Raw genomic sequence first — 26,567 nt, forward strand, 5'->3', positions numbered from 1 at the left:
ACAGGTTGAGACACCTAGATCTCCACAAACATGCATCACTAGTCTGAGGTTGGCGGGAGGCTCACTACTTTGTCTGAGGAAAATTGGCATATATTTTGTTTTCAAAACATTCATTGATAATATATTTTGGGAGAACCATTTTTGAATAAGGAACATATCTGTTTGCGCTGCATTGAATGTTTGGTCCCAAGTATTACCTTTGAATATAACTGCAGTGTCGTCGGCAAATAAAAAGAGCTTTCCTGTGATTGGAAGTTTGTCTAAATTATTTATGTAAATCAAAAAAAGGGATGGTCCCAGCGTACTGCCCTGGACAACTCCGTAGTCTATTTCACGTATATCGTACGGTAAGTGATAGTAGGCCTATGCAGTGGAAGGTTGTATGTAGCTACTGGACTCAAAGCCAGTGTGTGTGAATCGGCCACCAAGTTGTAAACTAGCTGTTCTGAATCATATTCAGTTTTAATTGACTACTCGATTCCCGTACGTAGGACGGGCCAACAGCTCGTTTAAATAAAATTCTAATACTGGTAAATGGAAATTCGCTTAGTCTGCAAGTTTGCTGCGGCGGGAGTATTTTTCAAGTTTTTCTTCTTTACTATGCCGTCTGCATCTGCCGTCTGCTGTTGCTCTCGCTCTGCTTGTTTGTTTTTGTTAATTTGTTTGTCGTTTTGGGTTTTGGTATGGTATGGTGATGGAGAATTTGAGTTAGGTTAGGTTGATGTTGATAGGTTTTTGTCATAATCAATTAGGATAGGCCTACTTTGATTTATTTGGTGAAAACTGAAAAGTACTGTGGAGGTTGAACTTGTCTTCGACTTTCCCACGAGGTCTCTTTAAACTTAGTTCTTTGGGTAGAACTTTGTAGGCTAGTTGGGTTGAACAAGGTCCAGAAAATAAACATAATTGTGTTCTGCATAATTGCATTTAATCCTTTATACTTATCATGTCTTCAGTGGAAAGAAACATCAATTCAGAGGCTGAAACCATCTTTCATAGCGATCCTTTTTTAGATAGTGTTGCTAGGTATTTCATTGGAAACAATAACCGCTACAGAGAGAATATAATCATACCCAAATCAATGGGTCCTGTTTACATTAAAACAAATGAAGAAAAAATGATTGAGGCTGCATTTGAAAGTTGTGCATTTAAAACCACAATAAGTTGTGTTGCTGGTAAGTAGAACATACCTAGAACTAACAAGGCAAAAAAGTATATTTTTTACATTTGATAGCAAAACCTTGCTACCCGACTCCAATGTAAAAAGGCTATCGATTTTAATTTAATTTTAGCCTATACAAAGTATTAAATAAACACATGAGTAGGTTTTGATGTTTAAAGGACGCAAATTTATATTTATAGACATACTGTCTTGCACTTTTTAGTAAAACTGTTTTTGACTGGCTTGTAGAAAATCCATTCTACCATGTTGATGAGTTTTTTAATATGTCATTGCACGACTCAATTCTGTGTTTCAAGTAGTAAGTTAATTTTGACAAACATGTTGAATGTGACTTAATTTAGGCTATTTTAAATGTGACACTGTCTATTACATGTATTATGTTTAACGACAATAAAAGATTCTATTCTATTCTATTCATGGTCTGGTGTGAAGTCTAACCTACAAGGAGTTCACCTGTCGGTTGCTTTCTTCTCTCAATAATAAATAATTGAGTGAAAATTTAAAAACGTACGTTTTCAGGAAAAGCACTTTGCAAATTTTTTCCCCTTTTTTCAAAACTTTTATTATTATTTTTATTTCAATTTGAAGTTTCATAAAATGCCCATGGTAACGCAATATCTTTGGTATTTTTTTTAAAAAAGAGCATCTTTAGTGGAAAAACACAAAATCCTGTCACGACCATAACAGACGTTTAAATGAATATTAAAAATAGTTAATATTATTTTTATAACTATGTTTTGCTATAAACTAATTTACTTTTATGACCATTATACAATAAAAAGGTCACTGAGCTTTTGGTATATTTGGTCTTTCTAAAAAAAAATAAAAAAACTCAAAAAATTGAAAAAAAAGCCAATAAAATCTTTTTAAGTTAGTTTAACTCCGAAAAAACTTACCTGAGACCCGAAAAATCGTTATGTTTGTATAGAGGTGTGCTTCTTTTGTGTATAAAACATTGAAATATGACAATATTTTAATTTTTGAAATTTTTATGATAGAAATCATAAACGTGATGGTCAGGGACAAGCGGTACGGTCGTGAATTTTCTGAAATAATCTAAATCTTTCTAAACAATCCTTCAATTATACTGTTAGTTATAATAAAAATAAGTGTTTCAATTGAACTAAACTGTTCAAATTACAATTATATTAAAGTTATTGTCACGACCAAACACACTATAATCCATAAGGCTGGATTGGTCGTGAAAAAACCCGCAATGGTCGTGAAACTTTGGTCGTGAAATTACATGTTATTTGGCTCTGTTCTGGCGGTAGCCCTGCACCTCATGTTCGAGGATACAAAGTGAACTTCTAGGTTAATCTAGCAATTGAAATATCTTAAACAAAAATTAACACCATGTCTACTTCATCGAATGACTACGTACGGTCATGGACACACCAAAATTACAAAAAACACAATCTTTCCCTTATTAATCTTGTAATTCCTCCTTTCAACTCGAAACGACCGGCACTACAATCCTGACGTACACCCCGAACTAGTCTCTAAAACCAACTGACTCCATCGACGCCAGGCTTGCCACTGTCGTGCTCCAAAGTTGAAAATTTTTCCCAAATGGTCGTGACGCCAAATCGAGGGACAGACTTATTTTGTCATGGTAGTCAGTTTGCAATGACAATAAAATTATAATATGCTCCTTTTTTGTAAGTTTAATAACCATTGATGGCATAAAAATATGGCTTTATATACTTCGGCATGAATAATTAGTCTAAAAACAGCGTGAAAGTTGGAAAATGTATCCTAGGGACACGTCATGGTCGTGAATTTCTAGACTTTAAAAATACAAAAAAAAATACCTAGAACCTATTTAAAACCAAATAAATGTGTGTAACATGTTGCCCCCGTCCCAAAAAATATTAAAACATATAATAATAAACTACAAATCCAGTATCTACGAAGTAAAAGGCCAGGGACATGAAAACGTACGTTTTTAAATTTTCACTCAATTATAGCTTGGCTTCAAAATTTACGTACATCCCTACAGTAAAATGACCACCAGAGCTTAGATTGTATTTTATTTTCGGCCCGAACTAACGGCCCGAAGCAAGTTCTCTGACTAACAGACCAACCAAAAAATTGCTGGTAGCCTACTCGCAGCCCTTTAATCATTGTGAGTTTTAAAACCTAAAATTGGTCATTAGGTTACTTTCATCTATCCTTACTGTGTGGGTATGTGTACACAGAGAACATGTTTCATGACAAAATTTAATTTCTGTGTTCAAAAAAAGAGTGAAAAATGACACAAAAGTAGACCTAGTTAAACAAATAAACAGTCCCTTGAGCTCAGATGGTTGAAGAAAGCTTCTTTCTTGGTCAACCCATTGACCCCAGAATTTTTTTGAATTTTTCTATTCAATTTTTTTTTTTAGGTTAGGGTATGTCCTTTTAAGTCTTTTATTATGTAGGTCTATTTCAACTGGATACAGGAATCCATATTTAACAAAAAGCGAAAGTAAAATAATAATCGTTTGTTATTACTACTATTTATTTGCTTGTTATGTTATGTATTTGTTAGCACTCAGTATCCATTATTTTTTTTTTTTAGTACTGTATGTAAATAGTACCGTACCTAGCCATCTTTCTTGTATTGAAATGTAGCCTATAATGGTTTTGCCGTTGGAATGAAATAAAATGAAAATGAAAAAGCAAAAAAAAACCATTGTTAAATGCATTATTATTTTGCAGATTGTTAAAGTGATAATGAATTTTCAGGATTTGGCTTAGGAGCAGCTTTAGGACTATTTTCTTCCAGTGTAAATCCTACAATTGTACCGGGCCAAGAATTAAAAACTCAAAGTGCTCGAGAAATCCTTCGAGAAATGAAAGGCTCAATGCTAAGCTATGCCAAAAATTTTGCAATGGTTGGAGCAATGATCTCTGCTATCGAATGCACAATTGAGTCGGTAAGTGGTTTTGAAATACTCCTTAAAATGTACTGTACCTATAGTCTAAGCAAACATAGCCTGCTGTCTATCTTGTACGGTAGTTAAAGAAGTTAACTTTACAACAATTCCATTTTTTATTCCAATGAATCGGTTAAACTACCTGGTGCAAATGCTCATTCTTGAACTAATGTTTGAATAGTAAAATTATTTGACTCTGATTGAGTAAATTTTTACTTCATGTTTACGGCGCTAGATTTATTTAATTAATTTTCCTCATCATACTGGCATTAGGGGGACAAGCTGGTCTAGTGGTTAGAGAGCGGGACTGTTGGTCCATGAGGTCCAGGTTCAAATCCCGCCAAATCACCAATGGATTTTATCCAAGTGATAATGCCGCAACCCCTAGTTCTAGTCTTAAGTAATGTGAAAAACAATCCTGGGATTGTGTCTAGCATTCTAGGAAAAAAAAAAACAAAAAACGTACCGGCATTAACAACTGTTATGATACAAATATATTTAAGCTTAGATGTAATTCATACTAATAATGACTTAATACTTCCTTAAGGCAAATTTCAGATAAAATAACTGTAACAAAACAAAATAAACTACCTATGTATTTTATACATTAATACTATATTGTAACTTAATTATAGTAGGTAAGCATAGTGAAGGTCTCATAGTAAGACCTGGAACCAGGACGGATTTACTTTTTTGTTTTAATGTCCACAGAGGCCAAAAACACTATCCATTCAAACTCATATACAGGGTAACATAAAGTCCCGCACGGGATTAATATGTTCTTGAGTGACAATGTGAAGTGTCATGTTGTTGATAACATCATTTACATTTCACTCTCGGTGGTGCAAAGTGTCCAACCGCTGTAACATAACGTTGTCACCTACAGTAGACTCCCTCTTATCCGAACTCCTCAGGACCAAAGCCAGTCCGGATAACGGGTTTTCCGGTTAACCCTCCCAGTGTTACTTGACGAAAATTCGACAAGCAGCACACTTTGTGTAGTGTTACTTGTCGATTTTTCGACACGCAGACATCGTTTACGGCGAAGGCTCTATGACTGACTGAATCGGATTGAACTGGATCGAGTTAGGTATCGTTCTTTCCGTAATATTCTAAGCTTTCTCCAGAGGTCTGTCTCTAAGCGATATTCATTTTAGTTCCGAAAATATTGTAGCAGACAGCTGACGTGCGTGTATTTGTAAACAGCTAGGTTCCCCCGGACCGATGACTGATGTGTTTTATTACGTTTATCATTGTTTTAGTGTTAAAAATCAAAAGTAGTGATATACGTGGTGCATTATAAGAAGATTTAAGTGGTTTTGAAGTGCTGGTTGATGATCCTGAAGAAGTAGGTAGTGATATTGATGTAAATTATCAGCCAGATTCCTAGCTATGGTTAGGCTATGCATTCTTAGCTAAACGCTATGTACTGAAATCAGTTTTTTGCCCATAACTTATTTATTTGCAAATATACTTCCTTATATTATTATATATTTGTAATCCTCATAAAATTTAGAACAAAGTGGCTATTTTCAAATATTTATAGGCCTATAATTTATACAATTTCATTTAGCGCGAACTTATTTTTTTTTTGAAAATTTTCGAAATTAGGCTATATTTTTTTTTACCTAAAATTTTTTTTTTTGAAAAAATGTTCCTTATGTTTTATATATAATATTGAAGCCCATGATTTTCCAAACAAAATGGTATATAGAACATTAGAATTAACATTGTTTTAAGCTTCTCAGATCCGTTTTAATAAAACCTTGCAAATGCGCCAAAAATAGGTGGACATTAAGGCCTAAACTATGGACACTTGGAGGGTTAAACCGATGTCCCCAAAAACTTTTTGTGTAACCCAAATATTTGACTTAAATTAAGGAGAGCATTGTATTTAGACTTGTGATCTCTGGTCTCAAATCTTTCCCACGAGAACAGTCGTTTCAGTACCGCCCACTTCCTGCCGTTCTAGTCCGGTTAATCCGATGTGCTGATAAAAATTGTCTGGTTAAAGAGATGTCATTTCTGCCGAGTGTAGTCCAGTTAAGCCGATTTCCGGTGAAAAGGTGTCCGGATAAGAGGGAGTCTACTGTACATTCACATCCTGCAGTTATGGCTCTGACATTATCGCTTCTAATTGGGACAAACTCGTCTACCACTTTGCAGTGATCACAACTGCATATTACCCCTATTGCAGGATAAAACTTGAATAGGGAAATTGAGAACAATCGTCTTTCACTGTGGCCCTTGTTCACTTTATTTATATATATATAAATGGAGATCTACCTATTGTATTTAGTAGTTTAGGACTGAACCTGTTTTAATAATATTGTGTTGGTGCAGTACCGAGGCAAATCCGACTGGAAGAACGGAACCTACGCAGGAGGGGTCACTGGAGGTCTAATAGGTCTGAGAGGTTCGTATAATTTATTTTGTATGGAACACTAAGTACTCCGATATTAAACTGTATGTTGTTGTGTAAAACATGCATGTGGTTTGAAATAATCAAAGCTCTAAAAACCCAAGGAAATTTAGGATATTGGATATCCTGGGAAACTTAGGGATGATAACACAACTACAGTGTTAATACCGTTTGTTAATTAATTCTTTCCAAGTTGATAACTCCTTTTAAAATTTATCAGTGTATTCCATACAAAATTCTTTTGCTGTGTGAATCAATTATCACTTTTTTCTAGAATCCATAATTCTATATCCCTATGCTGTAGTTTTGGAAATACCTACAACTATTTTCTGAAACCAAAGCCCAAACTGGAAGTTATATGGTTGAGAAACACTGCGAATTTAGAATGAATCAAATATTGATCTCCTTTCTTAGTCTTGGAAAATGAATTATTATTACCAGGGCAGTGGCGTAAATAGAACATGGCTTTGGGGGGGGATGGATGAGCACCAAGCTTGCACTCATCGTGTGAACCGGGGGGTCTGGGGGGTATGGAATACCCCCCAGCAAAGCGGGGGGTACGGGGGTCCTCCCCCGGAAAATTTTGAAAAATTAAAACTCCAAACTCGCCTTTTTAAGCATTCCAGAGGTGTAATCATGTTCAAAATTACTCCAAAAATCAACCCAATTGAGGCTGTCTCTTCTGAGGTTCATATGAACTTACCAAAGACAGTTGAACAGAATTAACATGCTCATTTGCATGTACAGGAGAACAGAACAGTCATCTAATTTCCTGGTTTTAAACATGTCCAATATTAAAAACTGGTCCTTTCTTTTGACCAACATATTGTTCAGCAAGATTAAAACAAATACACATAGGCTAATTAATTGATTAACAATTTTAAAATATACACTCTTGAATTCAAAACTTGAAATACACTTTGAAATTTTTCCCCATTTTTCGGCGAGTACAGTTTGCCATTTTAGCTGTCGGTAAAATGGCACCCGGCGACCTATACCATTGATTTAAGATACTCGCCATTCGACCGCAAAAATTAACTTTTTTATTATTGATTTTTTTCGCAAATGGTTAAAGTGTGATCTTGGCGACTTTATTGCCTTTTTTGTTTTATGTTGTAGCACTTATGAACATGAAAAATATAACTGATTAACTGATATGAATATAGATTATGCTGGATTGAAAAAATAACTTTCCAAAACAGAATTGCACCAAATTTATTGAAAATCTACAATGTTTGTTCAAAGCTATATAACAAAATTGATCTTCCTTGGTTTCTTAGCAAAGTCATCTATGACCTCGTCAACAGTGACATCAATTTCTCGATGGATTGACAGCATTGCAAGTCCATTCAGTCGTGTCTGTAACACATTAATTGAATGAGGGTAAATATTGAAAAATTTCCTTTTTGGATAAGGAAATGTATAACTGTTCTTTGGATTACCTGAGCAATAATAGGTTTTTTGTTTTTACGTTTTTAGTAATGAGCTGAATAAAAAAAATTGAATGAGGAGTTTGAGATTGATGAGGGGAGCCCTGCTGTATGCATTTAAAATCCATAAAAGGCACATCTAGAGATCAAGAAATGTCAATTTATGACAAATAAATTACAATATATGCAAAATTATTTCAAATTAAATTGTATTATATTAAAAGTCATATATGCAAAATCATGGTTTTAGGTATTAACAATATATCATCTGTTATGAGCTTGAACATAGCTAAAAGTCTATGCATTAAGGTGTGAAGTCAATGAAAAGCTAATTAAGGGCTAACGCACACTAGCACAAGCTATTTGATACATAAAATGATTGCTCTATTTGATGCGCAATTGCATAAAAATAGAGCAACAAACACTAACCCCGATCAGCGAAACTGAATAAAGTGGACAGTTATACAAATGAAATGATTTTTAAATCAGTTGCGTGCAACGAGTTTTAGTAGTGGTCCAGTGTACGTCGCCCTAAGTAGTAAATTTTTAAATTACAGTTCCACTTACTTGTCCAGTAGAGTTCCTGAGGTATGATTTTATTCTCTTCAATGTTGAAAATGACCTCTCTGGAGTACATGTCGTTACAGGCAGTGTGCTCAGGATTTTCAAAAGCTGGTAGATGGAAGGATACAATGTTTTGTCACATGCATCAAGGCTGGTAAGAGCGGACTTCAAAGCTTTGTGATTTTTTGTTCTGTCAATGTCTTTCCTCCACATTTTCAGTTCCACATAAATGTCATCACTGTTGGATGAAACATCGTTTGCATAGAACTGAACTAAATTGTCTAGCTTAGTTTTTGTTTCAATGTTTTGTTGAAGATCAAACAAGCATTGAAAGCCCTCAAAAATAGCTTTGTGTTTCTTGAATCTTTCTTCAAGCTGGGTTATGAAAAACTCTACGAAAGGAAGGAATAGGTTTATCCTGTAATGACTTTCGACTTGAGCATCAATGCTAGTCACGTCAGTGAGGTCGTTAGATAAACTTGGAGCATTACTCCTATTCTTTTGTTTTGAACACAGTCTAGGAAGTTTTATGTCAATTCCCACATCCAATGCAACAGCCTTGACTTGATTAAACACGGCATGGAACTCTTCCTCAGCATTAGTACGCATGGAATGCAATTCTGATATTATATCCTCGGCCAGTACAACAGCCTCTTTCAAATCTAAAGTTTCCTTCTGCAGTTCTTTGCACAAGGGCATACCAAAAGCGAATATATGTGCAAGAACGTGTACAGCAACACAAAACTCTATATTTAATATAGCCCACTTCAAGCTGTTGGCTCCTGAGCCATCTTTCCAAGATGAAATAATATCTAGGGACTCAAGGACAAAATCAAGAATGTGCATGAAATCTCGAACTGCATCAAACTTTGCCACCCAACGTGTGGCACACAACCTTTTCAAGGTTTTTACTTTTGGGTCTACTTCTGATTTGTCAATCACATCGTTGAGGACAGCTTGCCTTTTGGGCGTATTGAAAAATATGTAACATTTTTCTATTGTACCGAGACAATTGCTTATTTCACGGACCTCACATGCTCTTGTTACGGCTAAATTCAATGAGTGGGCCGCGCAGTGTACATACAAAGCCAAAGGGTGTTTGTCTTGTACAAATTTGTTTACACCATTGTATTGACCAGACATTGCCGATGCCCCATCATAACCTTGTCCTCTTAAACCACTCATATTTAACCCATAACTTTCTAAACTATTTAGAATTTTCCCGGCCAATGCTTTGCCTGTAAGCTCAGTCGTTGGTACGAACTGCAGAAATTGCTCTTTAACAGTGTGGGTGTGGTTTTCGTTTTCTACAGCAACGTAGCGAACACACAAAGAAATTTGTTCTACGTTTGAAATGTCACTAGTTTCATCTGCCAGTACCGAGAAATAAGTTGCATTGTTGACTTCCTCAACCAGTTTACTCTGTATTATATGATTGCAAGAAGAAATAATTTCATTTTGTAACAGAGGTGACAGATATTTAATTTTTCCATTCCCATCCAACATGTCTTTTAAATCTTTATCCCCTTGGCTTCTGTACCTCAAAAGAGCTCTGAAATTCCCTTCATTTTTCTCTGTACACATAGAACTCGTCCCAACCTTTCCAGAGTCCCTGTGACCTCTCAAGGCAAGCTCTTGCCGTCCACATAATATGACAGTTTCAATCACAGGTTTAAGGTTGCGTCTATTTTTAATTATCGCTTCATTGCGTGCAGTATCAACCTGATTAACGACCTCCAAAGACCTATTTTCCAGGGTTTTTTTCAAATTTTTGAAATCAGTAATGCAAGCATTGTGATAATCGGTTTCAGCGTGGTGCTTAAAAACTTCTTGGGCTTTTACCCAGTTTGTGAATTTATGTTTCACCAACGAACCAAGCTCTTGGCTGTTTACTCCTGCTCCATGTTTTGAAAATAAAAAACAAAATCTACAGAAAGCTCCCTCTTCTTTTTCTGAGTAAACTAACCACGGATATTTACTGAACCATGCATATTGAAATTTTAATTTTCGTTTCTGAAATTTTTCCAAGACAGGAAACTTGTAGGTGGAGGGGGGTTGCCAAAATGCATTCATAAGCTTTACTTTTTCCTCATCATGTACCCTTTTATTCAAATAAAGCCCAATGTCATTCCGGTTAAATGCTTTGTGCTGAGTTTCAGTGTCTGAGGTACTTACTGAGGGTGATGAACTTATTGACGACAGTTGAGGTTGGACCGAATTAAGAGGTTCAGGAGGGGGACAGTCGTCCAATTTTCTGGTTTTGAATAGGTCCGTTATTAGACACTGGCCCTTTCTTTTGGCCGACATATTGTGGTTTAAACAAATACAGATAGGCTAATTGATTCACTTCACTTAAACATCTTAACACACAGAACCAGAACTAATGCACAATCGCTAAAAACACTGTAATATCGACTACTAAATAACAGCTCAATAACACACTGATCAGTGGAACGGAGTGGACGGACTACGACTACGACTACGGAGTCATGGGTGTCAGGGTGGGGTGGGCTGAGTTATTTTTAGAAACACGTGCCCCTCCTCCTCCTCAACCCTCCCCCACCCGTCAACAGCGCACTGCGCGTCTACGCCATCGGTACGGCGCGGTGGTAGGGGGTGTTACGATCGGGAAGTGTTTATGTGTGAGTCCAACGGCATAGGCAATCCAGGACTAACTAGAACGCAAGCGCACAACTTGTAGCTTGCAGATATATTGCTACTTCCTTTCCTTTTGTTAATTTAAATTTAAAATAGTTAAGTTTTAGTTAATAATTTTCTCAGCATATACACGCTTAACGGTAATTATGTTGAAACAGCAGTACAGTATTCAAAAACATTTAAATGATATTTATTTTTAGTTTGTATTTTTTTTTTTTTTATTAGTCTTTGGGGGGTGATTGATCACCCTGATCACCCCCCTTATTTACGCCACTGTTACACTATAGTATAGCTGATACCACAAGATTTGCTCAGATTATTTCCTCAATCAAGGGAAATTATCATTGTATTGCCGAGATAAGCTCACGGGTGTCACAATCGTGGAAGACGATTATGGTATCGTGGAGAGCGTGAAATATGCTCACGGGCGTTGTCGCAGTCTTCATCAGTGGAATAGCCTTCCGACTAAAAAAAATATTTTTACAATAGTCTTGCAAGCATTTAGCAAACAAGAAATCATCTGATAGGTGGCTGGTGGGCCGTAGGTTGGAGACCCCTGCCTTAGACAACTAACATCACAGACATCCCATTCCTTTTTTAAAGTTTTATCCAGTAAAAATAGTAGTTGAATTGACCTTCTAGATTGTGCCACTGGCATATACGAGTATTTACACCAACTTAAAATCATGTTTCAGAAACTAACAGTAAACAAGAATACACGCACAACACACTCTATGGTGCTTATTCAACTGTTTTCTTTCAATATAAAATGTTCTAAATCTATATAGATTGATGGTATGTCCAATTCAGTGTCCAATCATCCCATTTAGAGTCCTTGGAGCCTAGACGTTCTAACTCATAAAACATTAAACAACTACAAAGCAAATTTCTAATCTCACAGTATACTAGATATTTAAATTAGGCTACAATCACTTTGGTATTCGAACAAATATTTTGAGGTGGTTAATAGCTCGTCAGTTGCTGTTTGAAAATAAAAAGAATAGCATTGCTCTTGTGGGGGGCAAATCCAAGATGGCCGTTGGCTTCCAAAGACTCCCTTGGAAATACATTCAAAAAAAAAAAAAAAACATTTCTAATCAGATTGGACTTTGAGATTCTCACAGTATACTAGATATTTACATTATTATCACTTTGGTTTTTGAAAAAATATTTTTGGATGATAATTAACTCTTCAGCAGCGGTTTGAAATTATCCAAGTTGGCCGCTAGCCTCGAAGGACTCTTAATTGCCTTCTTTGCAAAGTGATGTGACTCCACAGTTTTTCTGTTCCAGCGGGAGTGAAGGCAGGTGCTGTTGGGGCCGCAGGGTTTGCGGCGTTCTCTACACTCATTGACTACTACATGCACAGTTGAATCTGTTTAGGCCAATCTTTATTGTTTTGTATATTATACTGTTTATGTAATTAGTAAGTTGAATAGCTAAGTAAGTGAAATAAATGTTTATTATGCAGTTTTGTTTCATTAGTTGGACTTCTTCAGAAAAGTGCTTAAACCAGTACCAGTATTTTCAGAAAACTAAACATTTTACACTATAGCCACTCGGAATCCTTGTTTTAATCCATATGCTTTCAAAATAGAAATATTTTTTATACAAAATTGTTTAAATATAAATGTGATCTTTAAAATGTTTATCAAATGAGTATCTCCTGTTACAAGTCCTTATTAAAGAAATATTTAAAGTTTACAAGGGCATTCCTTAAAAATCTTGGTAAACGTCTACTTTGTTGTATATTTTAAAAGTCAAGCTATAGATGTAAATTTCCTTTTCTTAAAGGCAATACTAATTCCAATCTAAAATAATTAAATAAAATAATTTTTTTTCATGTAGGTTTTTGATGTTTTTTCTAAAAGCTCATCCTGAAAACACTGGTACTGATCTTCCTCTTAAAACAAAACTTAAATAAAAAATTCAGGTGTGAAACCTTTACATAATAAAATAAAAGTATCCAAATAGATTTAATTTTTAAAAGGTTTTTTACAGCGATTGAAGAAGATTTAGATATTAGACATAACATATAAACTAACCAAGAAAGCTTGAATGAAGAAGTACAAAAGGCAACATAATGACAAGTCTTTAGCTTATAAATACTAAACGTTTATTTAACTTCCTTACACAATAGGTAGGTACACAGTACACACATGCCAACCACCGAAGTTGCGGCTGCACAACCCTTACATCTAGTGTATCAAATAAAACATTTTTACATTTTAAACTCATAGGAAAAATAGAACAAAAATATATTTCTGACACTAGTTAACTCTTTACTATAATTACTCTCTTGGGCTTGGATAAAAAGCTAATTTAAAACTAAAAAGCTGTAAAAATGTAAAGGTGGTAGAACCGCAACACTAAACTATAGACCTAAATCTATTACATTATTAAAACACTTCATAACCATACAGTAATTTTTCAACACAAAAACTCCAATCGATAAAAGATTACAAATTTATCTTTACACATAATATTAGTAAAACATAAAAGAGATACATGAATAATTAGAATTTCACAAATGCTGCCTTTTGCAGGCTGAGCAACTTCCAGTCTTCTCTTATCATTCCTTCTTGCGCTGGTTTCGGTTTTCCTGTAAACAATAAAAACTGGCATTAAAAACCGACACAATTTTTAACTATTCATTGTAGGGATGGTCAAGTCTCGAAATTTCGGGAAATTTTCAATCTCGTTACACGAGACGAGATTACTTTTTGGCCGAGATTTTTATCGAGACGAGAATAAAAAAAAAAAAAAAAAAAAAAAAAAAATTAAAAACGCCTGCAGAAAGTCAATGCAATACCCGCAATACAGGAGCGTGTTGTAGTTGCGTTTCCTTTTCGAAGGCGTTCTTATTTAATTAATTCTTTTAATGTAAATATTACTTTAATTCTTTAAATGTAAATATTACTTTCATTATTTTAATAATATTACTTTAATAACATTTGAGAAGTTTTGTTAAGTGTAAGCAGTGTGAGGAATGTTTTATTACTATAAAAAAAGTCAAAACAAGTAACTATTTTATAAAAATTAATATTGCTTTTATTTTATGATTTATTTTATTTTAGGATAAGTTGAACTCTATCCTAACTGATATCACCATGTTTCCTAATCGTAGGCATTTTTAATAAGTTAGGCGTGATTAATAAAAAAATGTTATGCTGAAGTTAGGCGTGATTAATAAAAAAATGTTATGCTGAAGTTATTTAATGAAAGATTGTAAATATTCTTGCCTATTATCATTATTTTAGTATTTAAACAGTCATCTAACAATGTTACAAAATCAGGTAAAAATTTCGAACGTGCATTTCCCGTTGTGTATGAGAAGAGAAATCTCGTCTCGATCTCGTCTCGAAATTTTATGAGAAATAAAAAATCTCGTCTCGTCTCGTCTCGAACTAAAAATCCAATCTCGTCCATCCCTAATTCATTGGCATATTTTCCTTTTTTACCATTAAAAAATGGAAATTCACCATTAAATTGAGAATAAAAAGTAAACAATAGATTAATAAAAATGGATTATAAAACCAAAAAAATCATCAAAGATAAAAAGAAAAATCAATCAATCATTGAGATGGGGACGCTACCACCTAGGTGTGTGTTTTAACCCAAATATGAGTGAAGGATGGGTGTAGGATGGTGAGAGGATAGGTATAGCTTTGTTACGGATTAGGATAAACTGTTTAAAGTCCAATGATCAGTAACAGCTGAGTCCAAAGAAACAACATGATTGAATTAAATACAGAATCATAAGTTGAGTTAGAATATACACTATTCAACATTCTCTCTCACATAAAATAAGGAATAAAACCTTACCTAGGAACAATACCTTCACCTTTGTATACACAGTACTAGTGGGAGTACTGATTGATTTTCAGGAGTTAGGAGTTAAATAATGTATTACTTGCACTCGTATATGTTTCAAGTCTTGTATGTAGTAATTTACTGAAAGGAAATATGTTTTCAAAAACATTTAACTTTTAATCACTTATTTCAAGCTTTAATCAATATCCTCGGTCCCAAAGAGTCCAGGTAACAAGGAGTCTACTGTAACTGAAGACAAGAAGACTCTTAAACTTATTTAGATTTGATCATAGTGTTTTCAAACTACTGTAACTACACAATACCTTCTCAGAAAGGATGATGACCAGACGACGGAAGATGCCGATAAAGTCGATAAAAAGATCGACTGAGTGAATGACGAAATCCTTGTCTCCGCTGCGGCGCTTCTCAATAATCAGCTGAGTGTCGTACAACACGAATCCGCACATCAGGAACAGTCCCAGGTACAAGTAGATCTGAGACACACCGAGAACAAACTTTTAGAACATGCGAACCAAATAGCGTTGTAATACACTCTTAAAATTACTCAAGGTTTTAAGTTTATTTAGTTCTTTAAAGGAATCCGTTCACCAGAGCTTTTTTCTTTTTTAGGTTATGGCGCTCGCCTAATATGTTTTAAATCCAATCCTGAAACAAGTAGTTTGGTTATTGTATTAAAAATTAGTACAATCGGTAGTGGAGGGGGTAGAATTGGGGAGATGGATTTTTAGACTTCATATTTTACGGGTAGGAGGGGGGCATCCCCTCTCTGAAACTGCATCCAGAGGCCACTACTGAGTATAATATTACAACTGATATTCAGCAACCAGAAATTCAAAGAAGTTGGCTTAAATGAAGCCTAAATTAAAACAGGGTTGATTCTTTTAACTATAATTGACTTTATAAATTCCTCAAATTAAAAAAACCTATAATTTAAGTTTACACCCTACAAAACAATACATAGAAAGCGGTTATTGTGCAAAAGTGAAAAGAAGTAGAAGATTAAATGGATTTGTGTAGCTTAAAATGTACCAAGAGTTTATGAATGAGTCACTAAATATGACTTGTATGCAAATAAACCTTTGGGTTGATGTAGCACAGATTCTAGCCAAACATAAAATAAATAAATGTTTGGAATTCCGACTGTGCTCCAAACTTTTTAAGTATAACTCAATAACACTTCAAAACTAGGCACATGTTTAAGGAAGATAAATAAGTTGCTTAAGTCCACTGATGCTATTAAGATTCCGTGTTCAGTTAGCACTTTAAGATGTCGTACTACAGAGGAGTCCCGATAATCCGAACTTCGGAAATCCGAAACCAAAAATATATTTTTTATAAAAAAAATTGAAATTTTTTAGAATTTTTTGAAAACTCTTTTATTAAACTTTTAACACAGTTAGCTGTACCTTGTCCAAGAATACTGTAGCGGCCAGGCGAGATAGACTTTTTTTTATAGAAGGCCTATTTTAGTAAATATTTCACCATTTTTGTTATTAACATTTTTCATTTTCGTCCGCCAAATCACAAAACAATCTAGGGCTTGTGCTTGCGTCCTAAGACGAAAAAAAAAAATTTAAAAAAAAATTTTTAATCCGAAATGGGCCCGGTCTCAACCATTTCGGACTATCGGGACTCTACTGTACCACTAATTTGTTGTGTAACTAAAGAAAAAACTTTAAAAAACCATTGGTATGCACTTGTTTACTGGATGGTTTTTGTCATCTACCGATCTATGACATTTTTTTTTTAGAAAATATGAAGGTCTAATAATACATTTTTAGCACTAACACATGTTGTATTTTAGCATAAATGTTTACAACACATCATTTTGTGTAGAATGTTTAATGGTTTATAAATGAGTCACCAAACATGACTTGCATAAATAAACCCATTAGAATTGCTGTAGCACAGATTCTAGCCAAGCATAAAATAATCAATGTTTGGAATTCCGACTGTGCTCCTGATTTCTATAGTATTCATAACAATACAGTATGACCAGTAGCTAGTCTGTCCCTTGCTACCTGTGCGGTCGGTCATCTTTTGTTAGAACAGGCCTGTTTCTTAAATGTTTAATTGTTTTATGCACTTATTTGTGTTCTTCTGATGATGTTAACTACTGATCAACTCTACATATGTACCTGAAGCTGATGATGGTGTTTTAACCCCAAAACATGTCTTGAATTGACATATTTTATTGAGCTGTGACAGGATTACGTAAGTAATTTAGTCTTACATTATGCCCAACAGCTAAGGGGCTTCACACATGGATTTTAATTGTAAAATGTTGACAGACAAAAAAGAGTGATCAAGGGTTACAGAACAAGTAAAGATCCCTAGGGAACAAGGAATTTTGCCAAATATTTTATTTACAATAAAATTTTAAAAACCAGGGATAGTATAATACCGAAGAAAGTAAAACACTGAGCCAAACTTAATTTTTCATCCGCCTCATTTTCTAAGAAAATAACCTATGACATTCTGATAATAGACTAAGCAAAAACAATTGAAATTTTTTTTATAAATGTTTACATTTAATCATTTAGTGTAATGTAAATGTTTAACCGGTTTAAATACGAGTCACCAAATATGACTAGTTTACAGATAAAACATTGGGTTGCTGTCGCACAGATTCTAGCCAAGCATAAAATAAATAAATGTTTGGAATTCCGACTGTGCTACAAGCTGTAGAACTTTAAAAAATAACTACAACTTTCTCTGGATTCTTTATCTTGTATAATACCAATGCATTATGCCTTAAGCCGTTTTCTATTGATTTGCAATATTTTAGTATTCATTATCACTCTACCCTTTTTAATTCGAAATATTTTAAATCTGCAGCAACATAACAGGAGAAACCTCCTAAATCCAACTTCAGGATAACTGACGGGATATTCGATTACATCATCACAATTTCCTGTTCTTTCATTTGCAAACCGGTAGTGCGGGGTTGGAGTCAGTCAGTACCTGATTTAGGGTTGGTATTTGCAACCCTAACTAACCCAAATGGTCTCCATTTCTAAGGTAGAACTTAACTGTGATCACAGTGACATAATCATCACCCACTATAACCGCAAAATAGTGAATATCTCTTGTGATTACAGGCACATTATAATCGTCACCCGCAAGTTTAGGGAATTATTAATTTTAGAAAATAAAATTGCCATCTAATACAAATTCTAAAAGGATTGTTTTTATGAATCAATACAGCCAATTTTGCATGCGGTCGTAGGCCACGGCCTATACCCATGTTTATAAAATCAAAAACAAAAATGTTTGAGACATCTTTTATGTTAATTCTAACAATACCTTTTATTTCCCAGCAGCAAATGCATTACTTTTTTGTATCTTATTTGCCCCTTGACTTTTTGATTAGGCTTCAATAAAAAAAAATGTGTTTTGATCAATGCCTAGACCAGAACTCAAAAATTAATAACTCTACTGTCTTATCATTTACCTGAAAGATGAGACGAGAGCCGAGCAGGATGTTGGCTAGGGACAGCAGTAACAGAGAGGACAGCAGAGTCATCAGAGTGCCTCCCAGATAGAGCCACTGTCCTCGCTGAGCTGTCATGGCGGCAATGCTGAACGAGGCAAACACCACGGACGTGCCGATGAATGCGGTCACAATAATCTGTGGGTTGATGGAAACAGCCATGTCTAACAGTGGACCCATCCCCAGACCTGTCAACCAGTTACAAATTGTTACTGATAATCTAGTATTTCCTAAACTAATAGTTTTGAAGACGTAATTTAAATGTTAATAACTTACATTATAATCTGTTTAAAAGGTTGTTTCAACTAATTTTATATACTGTGTTTGATAACCCTAAAAAAATTGGAAGATCCACAACTTGTGATCTAAGTTGTAATTTAATTTGAACCTGGTTAAAAATTAACACATGCCTAAGGTCTACTAACTTGGCAGCTGATAACATGGCAATCAGGATTTCTCGGTGAACTTGAGACGATGAAGTTTCACTTAAGTTCCACAGACTTTTGTCAGTACTTATTATTGGCGGTCCAGATAGCAAACCATACAACTCGATAGCTTCAATATTTGTTACACTAAACTAATGTGAATCATAAAAACCGAGAAGTCATAACGACAATCACGCAGTGACCACGGAGTCATGTTGAAGATCGCGCTGTGACCACGGAGTCATTTTGACTATTTAGCAGTGACCACGAGTCATTTCGACTATCGCGCTGTGACTGCGAGTCATTTCGACTATCGCGCCATGACTGCGAGTCATTTCAACCATTGCACCTGACCGCAGTTGTTGCTTACACAATGATGCCGCGATCGCGAATTGTAGTCATGATGACATCGTGTTAGGTTTAGGTAGCAATATTGCTCTACACAAGTTAACATTTAGGATTTATTAAACTAGGCAACTGCTTTTCTACTCATAACCATTTCAGGCCTCAAAACTACACAGATTTTTAAATCCAGTGATAGTCTGTTTTAATACCTGTTTGTGATTAGCTAAGGGTATTATATAATGACACTGATGTTTTAAAGTTAAATTTCACCAGATATTACATTATTTAGTCACACATTTTTTTTTACTTGAAAAATTTACCCATTATTGGTTTTTATAGATCAGTGCTACAAACGATAAACATTGATTTTGTTTGTCTTTTTTGGTAACTGCAATACTCAAGACTTTTAAAACAAACACTTTTATGCACAGGAAAAATCCCGTCCTGTCCCATCCCGAAAATTGGGAAGGAAATAATAATTGCATCCCGCCCCATCCTGAAAATCAGGAAGGAAATAAAAATCCTGTCCCATTACGAACTAAATATCCCCCCCCCCCCTTTGGAACCGCCTCTGAGTCCTTACCCCAACTTTAAAAAAACAGCCAACAGCTGATTACGTTACACTAAAATGTGGTGAGGAAACCTTTTCCTTAAATCACCAAAATTTTTTGAACGGAGTATAGTCCAAAGAAGCTTCATTCTTATCAATCCGTTTTTTAAACTATCCCAACCATTCCAATATAGTAAAAATATAGCAAAAAACCTCGTAAAATTGTCTAGGAAGCTCACGTCAACAATCTTAAAAGATAAGAAACATTTGTTTGAACTATGGTTTTAAATAGTAGACCTATTTTTTACATTTTCACCATCATCAAGATAGTACAATAATGAATTACTCATAAGAGTTAAAATTATGGTACTACCTATTTAGAAAATAGAAATTGTTCAAAAGCTTTTGGGGATTCTTAAGTAATCAATCATTAGGTCCAAGAACTAAGACTGCTCCTCTTAATCATTTTTTAACTTATTTTAATCTACTAAGGTTGCACAAAAAGCATTTTCTGATATTAGTACCTATGCAACTGTGAGTTATGTTATCAGGAATGACAGATAACACATTTGGCTAATTACCGCATGACTAACCAGCTGTGAAAACAATTAGAAATATGTTCATATAATGAATCAACCTCAATATTAAATCCTTTGCCTTTGGTAACACTGTAGATGTAAACTCAATTTAATCCGTTCTAATTAGATAAAAAAAAAACAATTATAAGTATTAATTTTAAATAGGATTGTGATGCTAAAATCTGTAGTTTTTAAACAACTGGTAGATTTAAAATTTTGACCTAATTTATAAACAATATTTGACTGAACAATTAATATAGCCATAGCCATGTGTTATATTAATCCAACAACAAAAACACAATTGGTCAAGGGAAAGAGTAATTTAAGATAAATTTGTAATGGTCACTTGTAAAATCATTAGGGTCTACAAGAACAGTTTCTTCGATTCGCCTCAATAAATTTTAGCAATTTTATTTGCTAATCAGTTTTACATTTCCTATTAACAGTTCCTAATACAACAATTATTGTTGATGACAATTATTGTAACCCAATTAGTTAATATTGCAGTTCAAGTACTACTACAATGGATTTGAATCCTACCTTAAGAACATGGACTAACTCTTAAAATGTTGACGAAGTTTAATTCAATTTAACAGACCCTGACTGCTGTTGGAACAATGTCCACTTTCCTTCTCAGTGGTTTACTTTGCAATGGGGTATAACTTAACCACAAAAAAAGTCCTTTGACTCTACTTTGATAAAATAAGCGTTGTGCAGCAATCAGGTTTTAATATCAACAATGATTACACAACTTTCTATTATTCATGGAATCTGCCGACAATGGGAATGTTAATTTTAAAAATTGCCTACTTTTGTTAATTTTAATCAGCTGTTAAAACGTGTAAAACTGATTCAATCAATCAATCAATCAAATATTCTTTATTCAAGTTTAGACAATATGTCTTTTGAATAGCGTCATTAAACTAACATAAACAAAAAATTATAAACTAAATAATTTTTTTTTGTTTAATCGATTCCAATTGAAAGGTAGAAAAGCAAAATTGTTTAACCTACATAAGCTAGTAGTCTTTCTTATTGTTACCTTGAGACCAATCCATATTTTCTTACAAAAACCTAACTTCAGAATGTTGAATGGCCTAAGACCCCTAAGTTGATATCGAAATAGCATTAGCCTTTATTGATTCTTAGCCATGTTACTTATGGTCTCCAGCTATTGGGCCATGCAGTCAGTGTCTCCGGAATTCTTAGGCTGCAGAAGAAAGCTCTGAGAATCATAACTGGCAGTGGGCGACAGGAGCATTGCAAGCCTATATTTGCTGACTTGGGCATACTCACCATATAGCCTACAGCAACTACATCCTTCAATGTGTCAGCTACGTACACTCCAATGTGCATACCTTTACCACCAGACAGCACGTGCATGCGCATAAAATCATATTGATGTACCCTATTGTAGGCTTAGCAGGACAAGACGCTTTCCCGGTCATGGCCCTCAGACTGACCAATAAGTTGCAGGTTGGATTTAGGAATTTAAACCACAATCAGTTTCAAGCTAGGTTAAAGTGTTGGATAAAAGCTAAAAGCTAGGCCGTATTACTCTCTCAGGGAGTTCGTTGAGGACGACCTCACAGGAATTTAAATCCACCGCCATTAAGTTTATTTAAGTTCTTTTTTTTGTCTTAATGACTATACAAAACCAGACTAAATGGAAGTCTGTACATATTGTAAAATATTAGGCCTAGTTGTATTTTTTTATTGTAAATATTGTCACAGCCTATATGCTGGTATCAAGCCAAGGAGGAGGTAATAAGGTAAGGTAGTATATAAAAGATTATATTTGTGCTCAATTTCAACTATTTTTGTTTAGTGGTAAGCATGGCAGATACCGAGATACCTTATTTAGTTATAGTTTTAAAAGATCTTAACCTTGTAACGATATATCTTAGCCTACCTGAAAAGAAGGCGAATCCGAGCAGGAATCCAACCCTCATCTGTCTGTTTTTGCCATTGTCGGGTGTAGACATAAGGGCGAACAGTAGTCCAACAGCTGCGATGACGGTGAGCAGACCTGCAGACAAGATCTCCGTGTACATGTGGACGTACGCACCAACAGCTGCAGCAACCGTAGACATGGTGAGGCAGGCGTAGACATTCTTCAAGTGTGTACGTACTGGCTCTTCCCTGCAACATAAAAATGGATCACAGCTGTTTGCTAAATTTTTATTGAGCCTATTTTGTTGAGAAATATTTAGATGTTAGGAGTTTGAAAGATTAAGTATCATGATACCTACTTAATCTTTAAAAAAATATAAAAAAAAAATTGAAACTTAATCAGTGACTGTACCCATTGACTACTTCACATTTGGATAAATAGCCAGAGAAAGTCAAGAAGAGAAGTTCTCTAGAGCTTGTAGTGAGAATGAGAGGCTAGCAAGAGAAAAGATTTAGGTTTTACCCTGTCATCAAAGCCAATGATTTTACTCAATTGGAGTTATTTATATGACATAGGTACCAGTAATTATTTGGGTGACTGTGCATGTAAAACAGCTAATTGATCGCACTATAATCTATTTCACTTAAGTCACATTTAATTTTTATCAATTTCAAATCAACTCTCTTGTAAAATGGCGTTTGCCGTGCATGTAATAAATAAATAAAAAAAACGTTGTTGGAAAAAATACAGTAAGTGTTCTGGATGATTTAACTTAAGCCAGTTAATTTTGCACTATCTAAAAAACGGGTTGGGACACAAAATATAAGCATACCTAGTTCTTTGAAGCTACCCAAGAAAAATTTCATATTGATGTTTAAAACTCGACGAGCTCACAAGAGTGACACAAAGAGCCTGAAGATGAGGTTATATAACCTCCAAACCGGTAGCTGCACACTACAAAATTTAGTATCACAGACGTAATCAGGTAATTTTACACCATTTTAATGTCCGAGAAAGATTAGGCCTACGCTTTTAAGCATTTCATTCAGGTAGGCTAAAATGTTCTGGCGAATAAAGCACAAGAGATTAGGAAATAATATAATGTAAGTTACTTAAGATTAGCGTAATCAATGCTGTTTACAAATAATGTCCCTGTACCTAATAAAAATCTGTAGGTTTTTACTGTTTTTAAACACTGTTGAACCTCGGTCTTCAGCAGATGACCATACATTGCAATTTGGAAAAAAAACTGGACAATATGTTAGGATTAAGGGATGAGATAAGAAAAGCAGTAAATTCTCTAATAGCCTACATTAGGCCTAAATACAACATCCTTTAATATAAGAGAGATAATTTGTTTCAAAAGCTTACTCAGAAAATGATATAAAATTTAAAGGCTACTGATTTACAAAGCAAAAACTTATCAACTCAGAATAGGTATCAAGCTCCCAACGTTTAAGTTAACTTAGTGCCTCAAGCACAGAACATTTTCTTCACACTAGGCAGTAGGTACCCTAGGACAATTTAAGTTATTAACTTAAGTTCCAGGCTTCCTTGAGCAAAATATTCTTTCTAATAACATGTTTCGTTTTAAGTTCACTTGGACGGAATTTCAAGATTTAAGTTGGGCCAAGTCATAGCACGAGTCCAAGGCGATGAGCAGGGAGGTTGTAGTTGGTTCTGTTTCTCGTTTCATAGCTGTGTACTTCTTCATGTCACTTAAGATTCCTGGTTGAGGCCAAAATAACGGTTTCTATTATGTAGAGGCTGATTACAGTAGGCCCTACTTCATTGTCTTTGAAGAAACCTCTAGAATTTCCCAGCCAGTCGGCATCATACATGATTTTTGGATCTTTTTTTCTGCAGTATTAAATATTAATACACGTTCCAAGTGAGTATGAGCTGCAGACCCCCAAACTGCTATTACATAGGGTACCTATCGTTGATGGCTTTCAAATAGCCTAGAGCGTGATACGCCACAAGCACAGCTTCTTGCATGCAGACGCTCTTAATTCTCCTCAGAGCTTTCGATAAGTGTCAAGTTAAGGTTTGCTCAAACCGTTGTTCTCAAACATTCATAATTTCTTTTTGCCCACTTGGAAAGCACGGACTTAATAATGAGTTGTTCTTATTGAGTGATAGGCCTAGGGCCTAGCCTATCAGATTCTTGAATAAGGAGGGAAAGTTATAATTTTACGTGTTGTGTGAGTAGACCTAGCCTAAATCAACTTTAAGTTAACACATTGCCCGCTTAAGACGTCTTAAGATGTCCTAAACCCTATCAAAATAGCGGAGGACGTCCTAAGACGTCCTTGTGTAAGGTTAAGCAAATGGTGTTACAGTTGTCACCGTTTTCAAACTAGGGAATTGAAACTCTGTCAGCCCTTGGGGGACATACTGTAGTATTACGTCATTACCGCCGCTTGCAGATCCGCCACTACAGTTGGTGGCGCTCGCGGCGGAATTTTCGAATGAATTGGCCGAACAAAAGCAGCCAGTAGGCCTACCGTATGAGTCTAGCGTTGAACGTTACTACTTGCTGAGCGTGGTCTGTAGTCCTAAATACAATAGAAATCTGTTTTTGCCGCCACTCCTTAGTTCGGGCGCGCTCCGATTTTTTGCGGATTTTTAAGTTTGCGCTTGCCTTTAGGTAAGTTTGCGCTTGTGCTTAGTCGTGTTTGGGCTTTTTACTATCTGTTGGTGTTTAACGAACTACGTCGACTCTCGTTGTAAAGCAGGACATCGCCGCACGTTCTTTGCTATTCTTCAGACCGAAATTGGAAAGCCAATAACACCAATCGGGTTTGTTCGACGCTGAGGGCTGCGCCGCACTGGGTTACAGCCGCCCTTTGACGTGCCGCAGCGAATGTGTTAAGTTACAAGTCACTTTAGAGAACATCAAACTTAGGTTGTAGGCCCTATAGTTGAAAAATGTGCCTTTTTGGTCTAGGCCTAGATATTTACAAACAACCTTGTAACTGTAATCATGCAGTGACAGAAAGATTGAATAGGCCTATCACTACTACGTACAATATTAACCCGATCGTTCGGGGAAATATGCCTAGCCTTGTGGTAGAATATTTCTGATAACTAAATAATCTAAATAAGTATTTATTAATGTATAAAATATTAGTTTAAAGTCAAGAATTGTCATGCAGAATATTGGTCACTGAACTGACATAATCTCTAGGTTTTGTTGCAACATTTATTTTGACTTAGGCTAACTTACAGTTTGGACGTAAAAGATTCTGTAAATGTTCTAGCAACTCTTTCCATTTTAGCGGAGTAGAAAATGGTATGACCCAAATTAACACAAGTCAAACAAAGACGAAAATATCGTAGTAAACACTACCCAAATCACTCCCGAATATTTCTTTCTCAACTCAACACTCAACTAGTTTAGAATAGTTTCGTTTCTTTTCGGTTCTGCTGATCTGACGAATCATGGAAATTGAAGATAATGGTGGAGGAAGATGAGGTTTTGACAGCATAAAGACACGTAGGTCTACAAGAAATTTTTTAAAGAAAAATGACATGGCTGTGGCATTGATTATGTACGTAGTTCAATGATTATTTAAAATTTATCTATACTGTAATTTATTTTACTAATGTCATTGGAATTTACAATTACAAAGTTTAACACTTAATCACATATTTTGTAAGAAACCCCCCAGACAATTGAGGAAATAGTCTCACGCAGATTTCGTAATGCGATTTTTTTATTGATTTATAATTTAAAACAAAGATATAAATAGTTTCGTTTTAAAACTACTGTAATTAATTGCTTGTATTTAAAATCCTAAAAGAGCATGCGAGACTTACTTCCGGTTTTATTTAAGTGCGATGATGTGCAATACCTATAGGTTTTAAATGCAAATTTCATCCCCCTTTACACATGTTTAGTAAGCGGACAAAGATAATAAATACAAATTGATATGTTTTACAATAACTTTAGATTTATGTTAAATTCTTGTTTGCAATGGACCTGAATCTTTAGTTTTAAGTTTTAGTGTTATTATACAATATTTAGCTTCAGTGACTTTTGCTCTGTACCAGTGTATTTTTTTTTTGCAATAAAACGTTTACAAACGTTTACAAAGCTCCCAGATTTGTATTATTATAAAACATTTAAGAAAAGAGCATTTGAGCTGCATGGTTATAATATAATCTACCTTTTGAAAATTATTTTTTATCTTTATGCAACAAAACAGCCAATCCCAAATTTATTTGTAATTTACACTCATCTGTGTTCTTCGCCTTCTCCCTTTTT

The 26,567-nt window shown here is 34.9% G+C and overlaps 2 protein-coding genes across 2 annotated transcripts; one reads left to right on the forward strand and one right to left on the reverse strand.

Moving 5' to 3' along the window:
• Nucleotides 1-651: 651 nt before the first annotated feature.
• On the forward strand, nucleotides 652-12,648 carry LOC128983270 (mitochondrial import inner membrane translocase subunit Tim22-like). The gene is made up of 4 exons (XM_054402509.1): nucleotides 652-1,175; nucleotides 3,914-4,104; nucleotides 6,448-6,520; nucleotides 12,472-12,648. Exons 1-4 carry the CDS (start codon nucleotides 947-949, stop codon nucleotides 12,549-12,551), a joined length of 573 nt encoding a protein of 190 aa, XP_054258484.1. The 5' UTR covers nucleotides 652-946; the 3' UTR covers nucleotides 12,552-12,648.
• Nucleotides 12,649-13,135: 487 nt separating this feature from the next.
• Nucleotides 13,136-25,774, reverse strand: LOC128983271 (probable Bax inhibitor 1). Its single transcript, XM_054402510.1, has 5 exons — nucleotides 25,527-25,774; nucleotides 22,316-22,545; nucleotides 18,467-18,693; nucleotides 15,315-15,485; nucleotides 13,136-13,780 (listed from the first exon to the last, which is right to left on the reverse strand). Exons 1-5 carry the CDS (start codon nucleotides 25,571-25,573, stop codon nucleotides 13,751-13,753), a joined length of 705 nt encoding a protein of 234 aa, XP_054258485.1. The 5' UTR covers nucleotides 25,574-25,774; the 3' UTR covers nucleotides 13,136-13,750.
• Between the last annotated feature and the right edge of the window lie 793 nt (nucleotides 25,775-26,567).

This window comes from Macrosteles quadrilineatus, unplaced genomic scaffold (genome assembly GCF_028750875.1).
Source record: "Macrosteles quadrilineatus isolate MER2022 unplaced genomic scaffold, UCM_ALF_1.0 Scaffold_1__1_contigs__length_201487025, whole genome shotgun sequence".
Lineage (NCBI taxonomy): Eukaryota > Metazoa > Arthropoda > Insecta > Hemiptera > Cicadellidae > Macrosteles > Macrosteles quadrilineatus.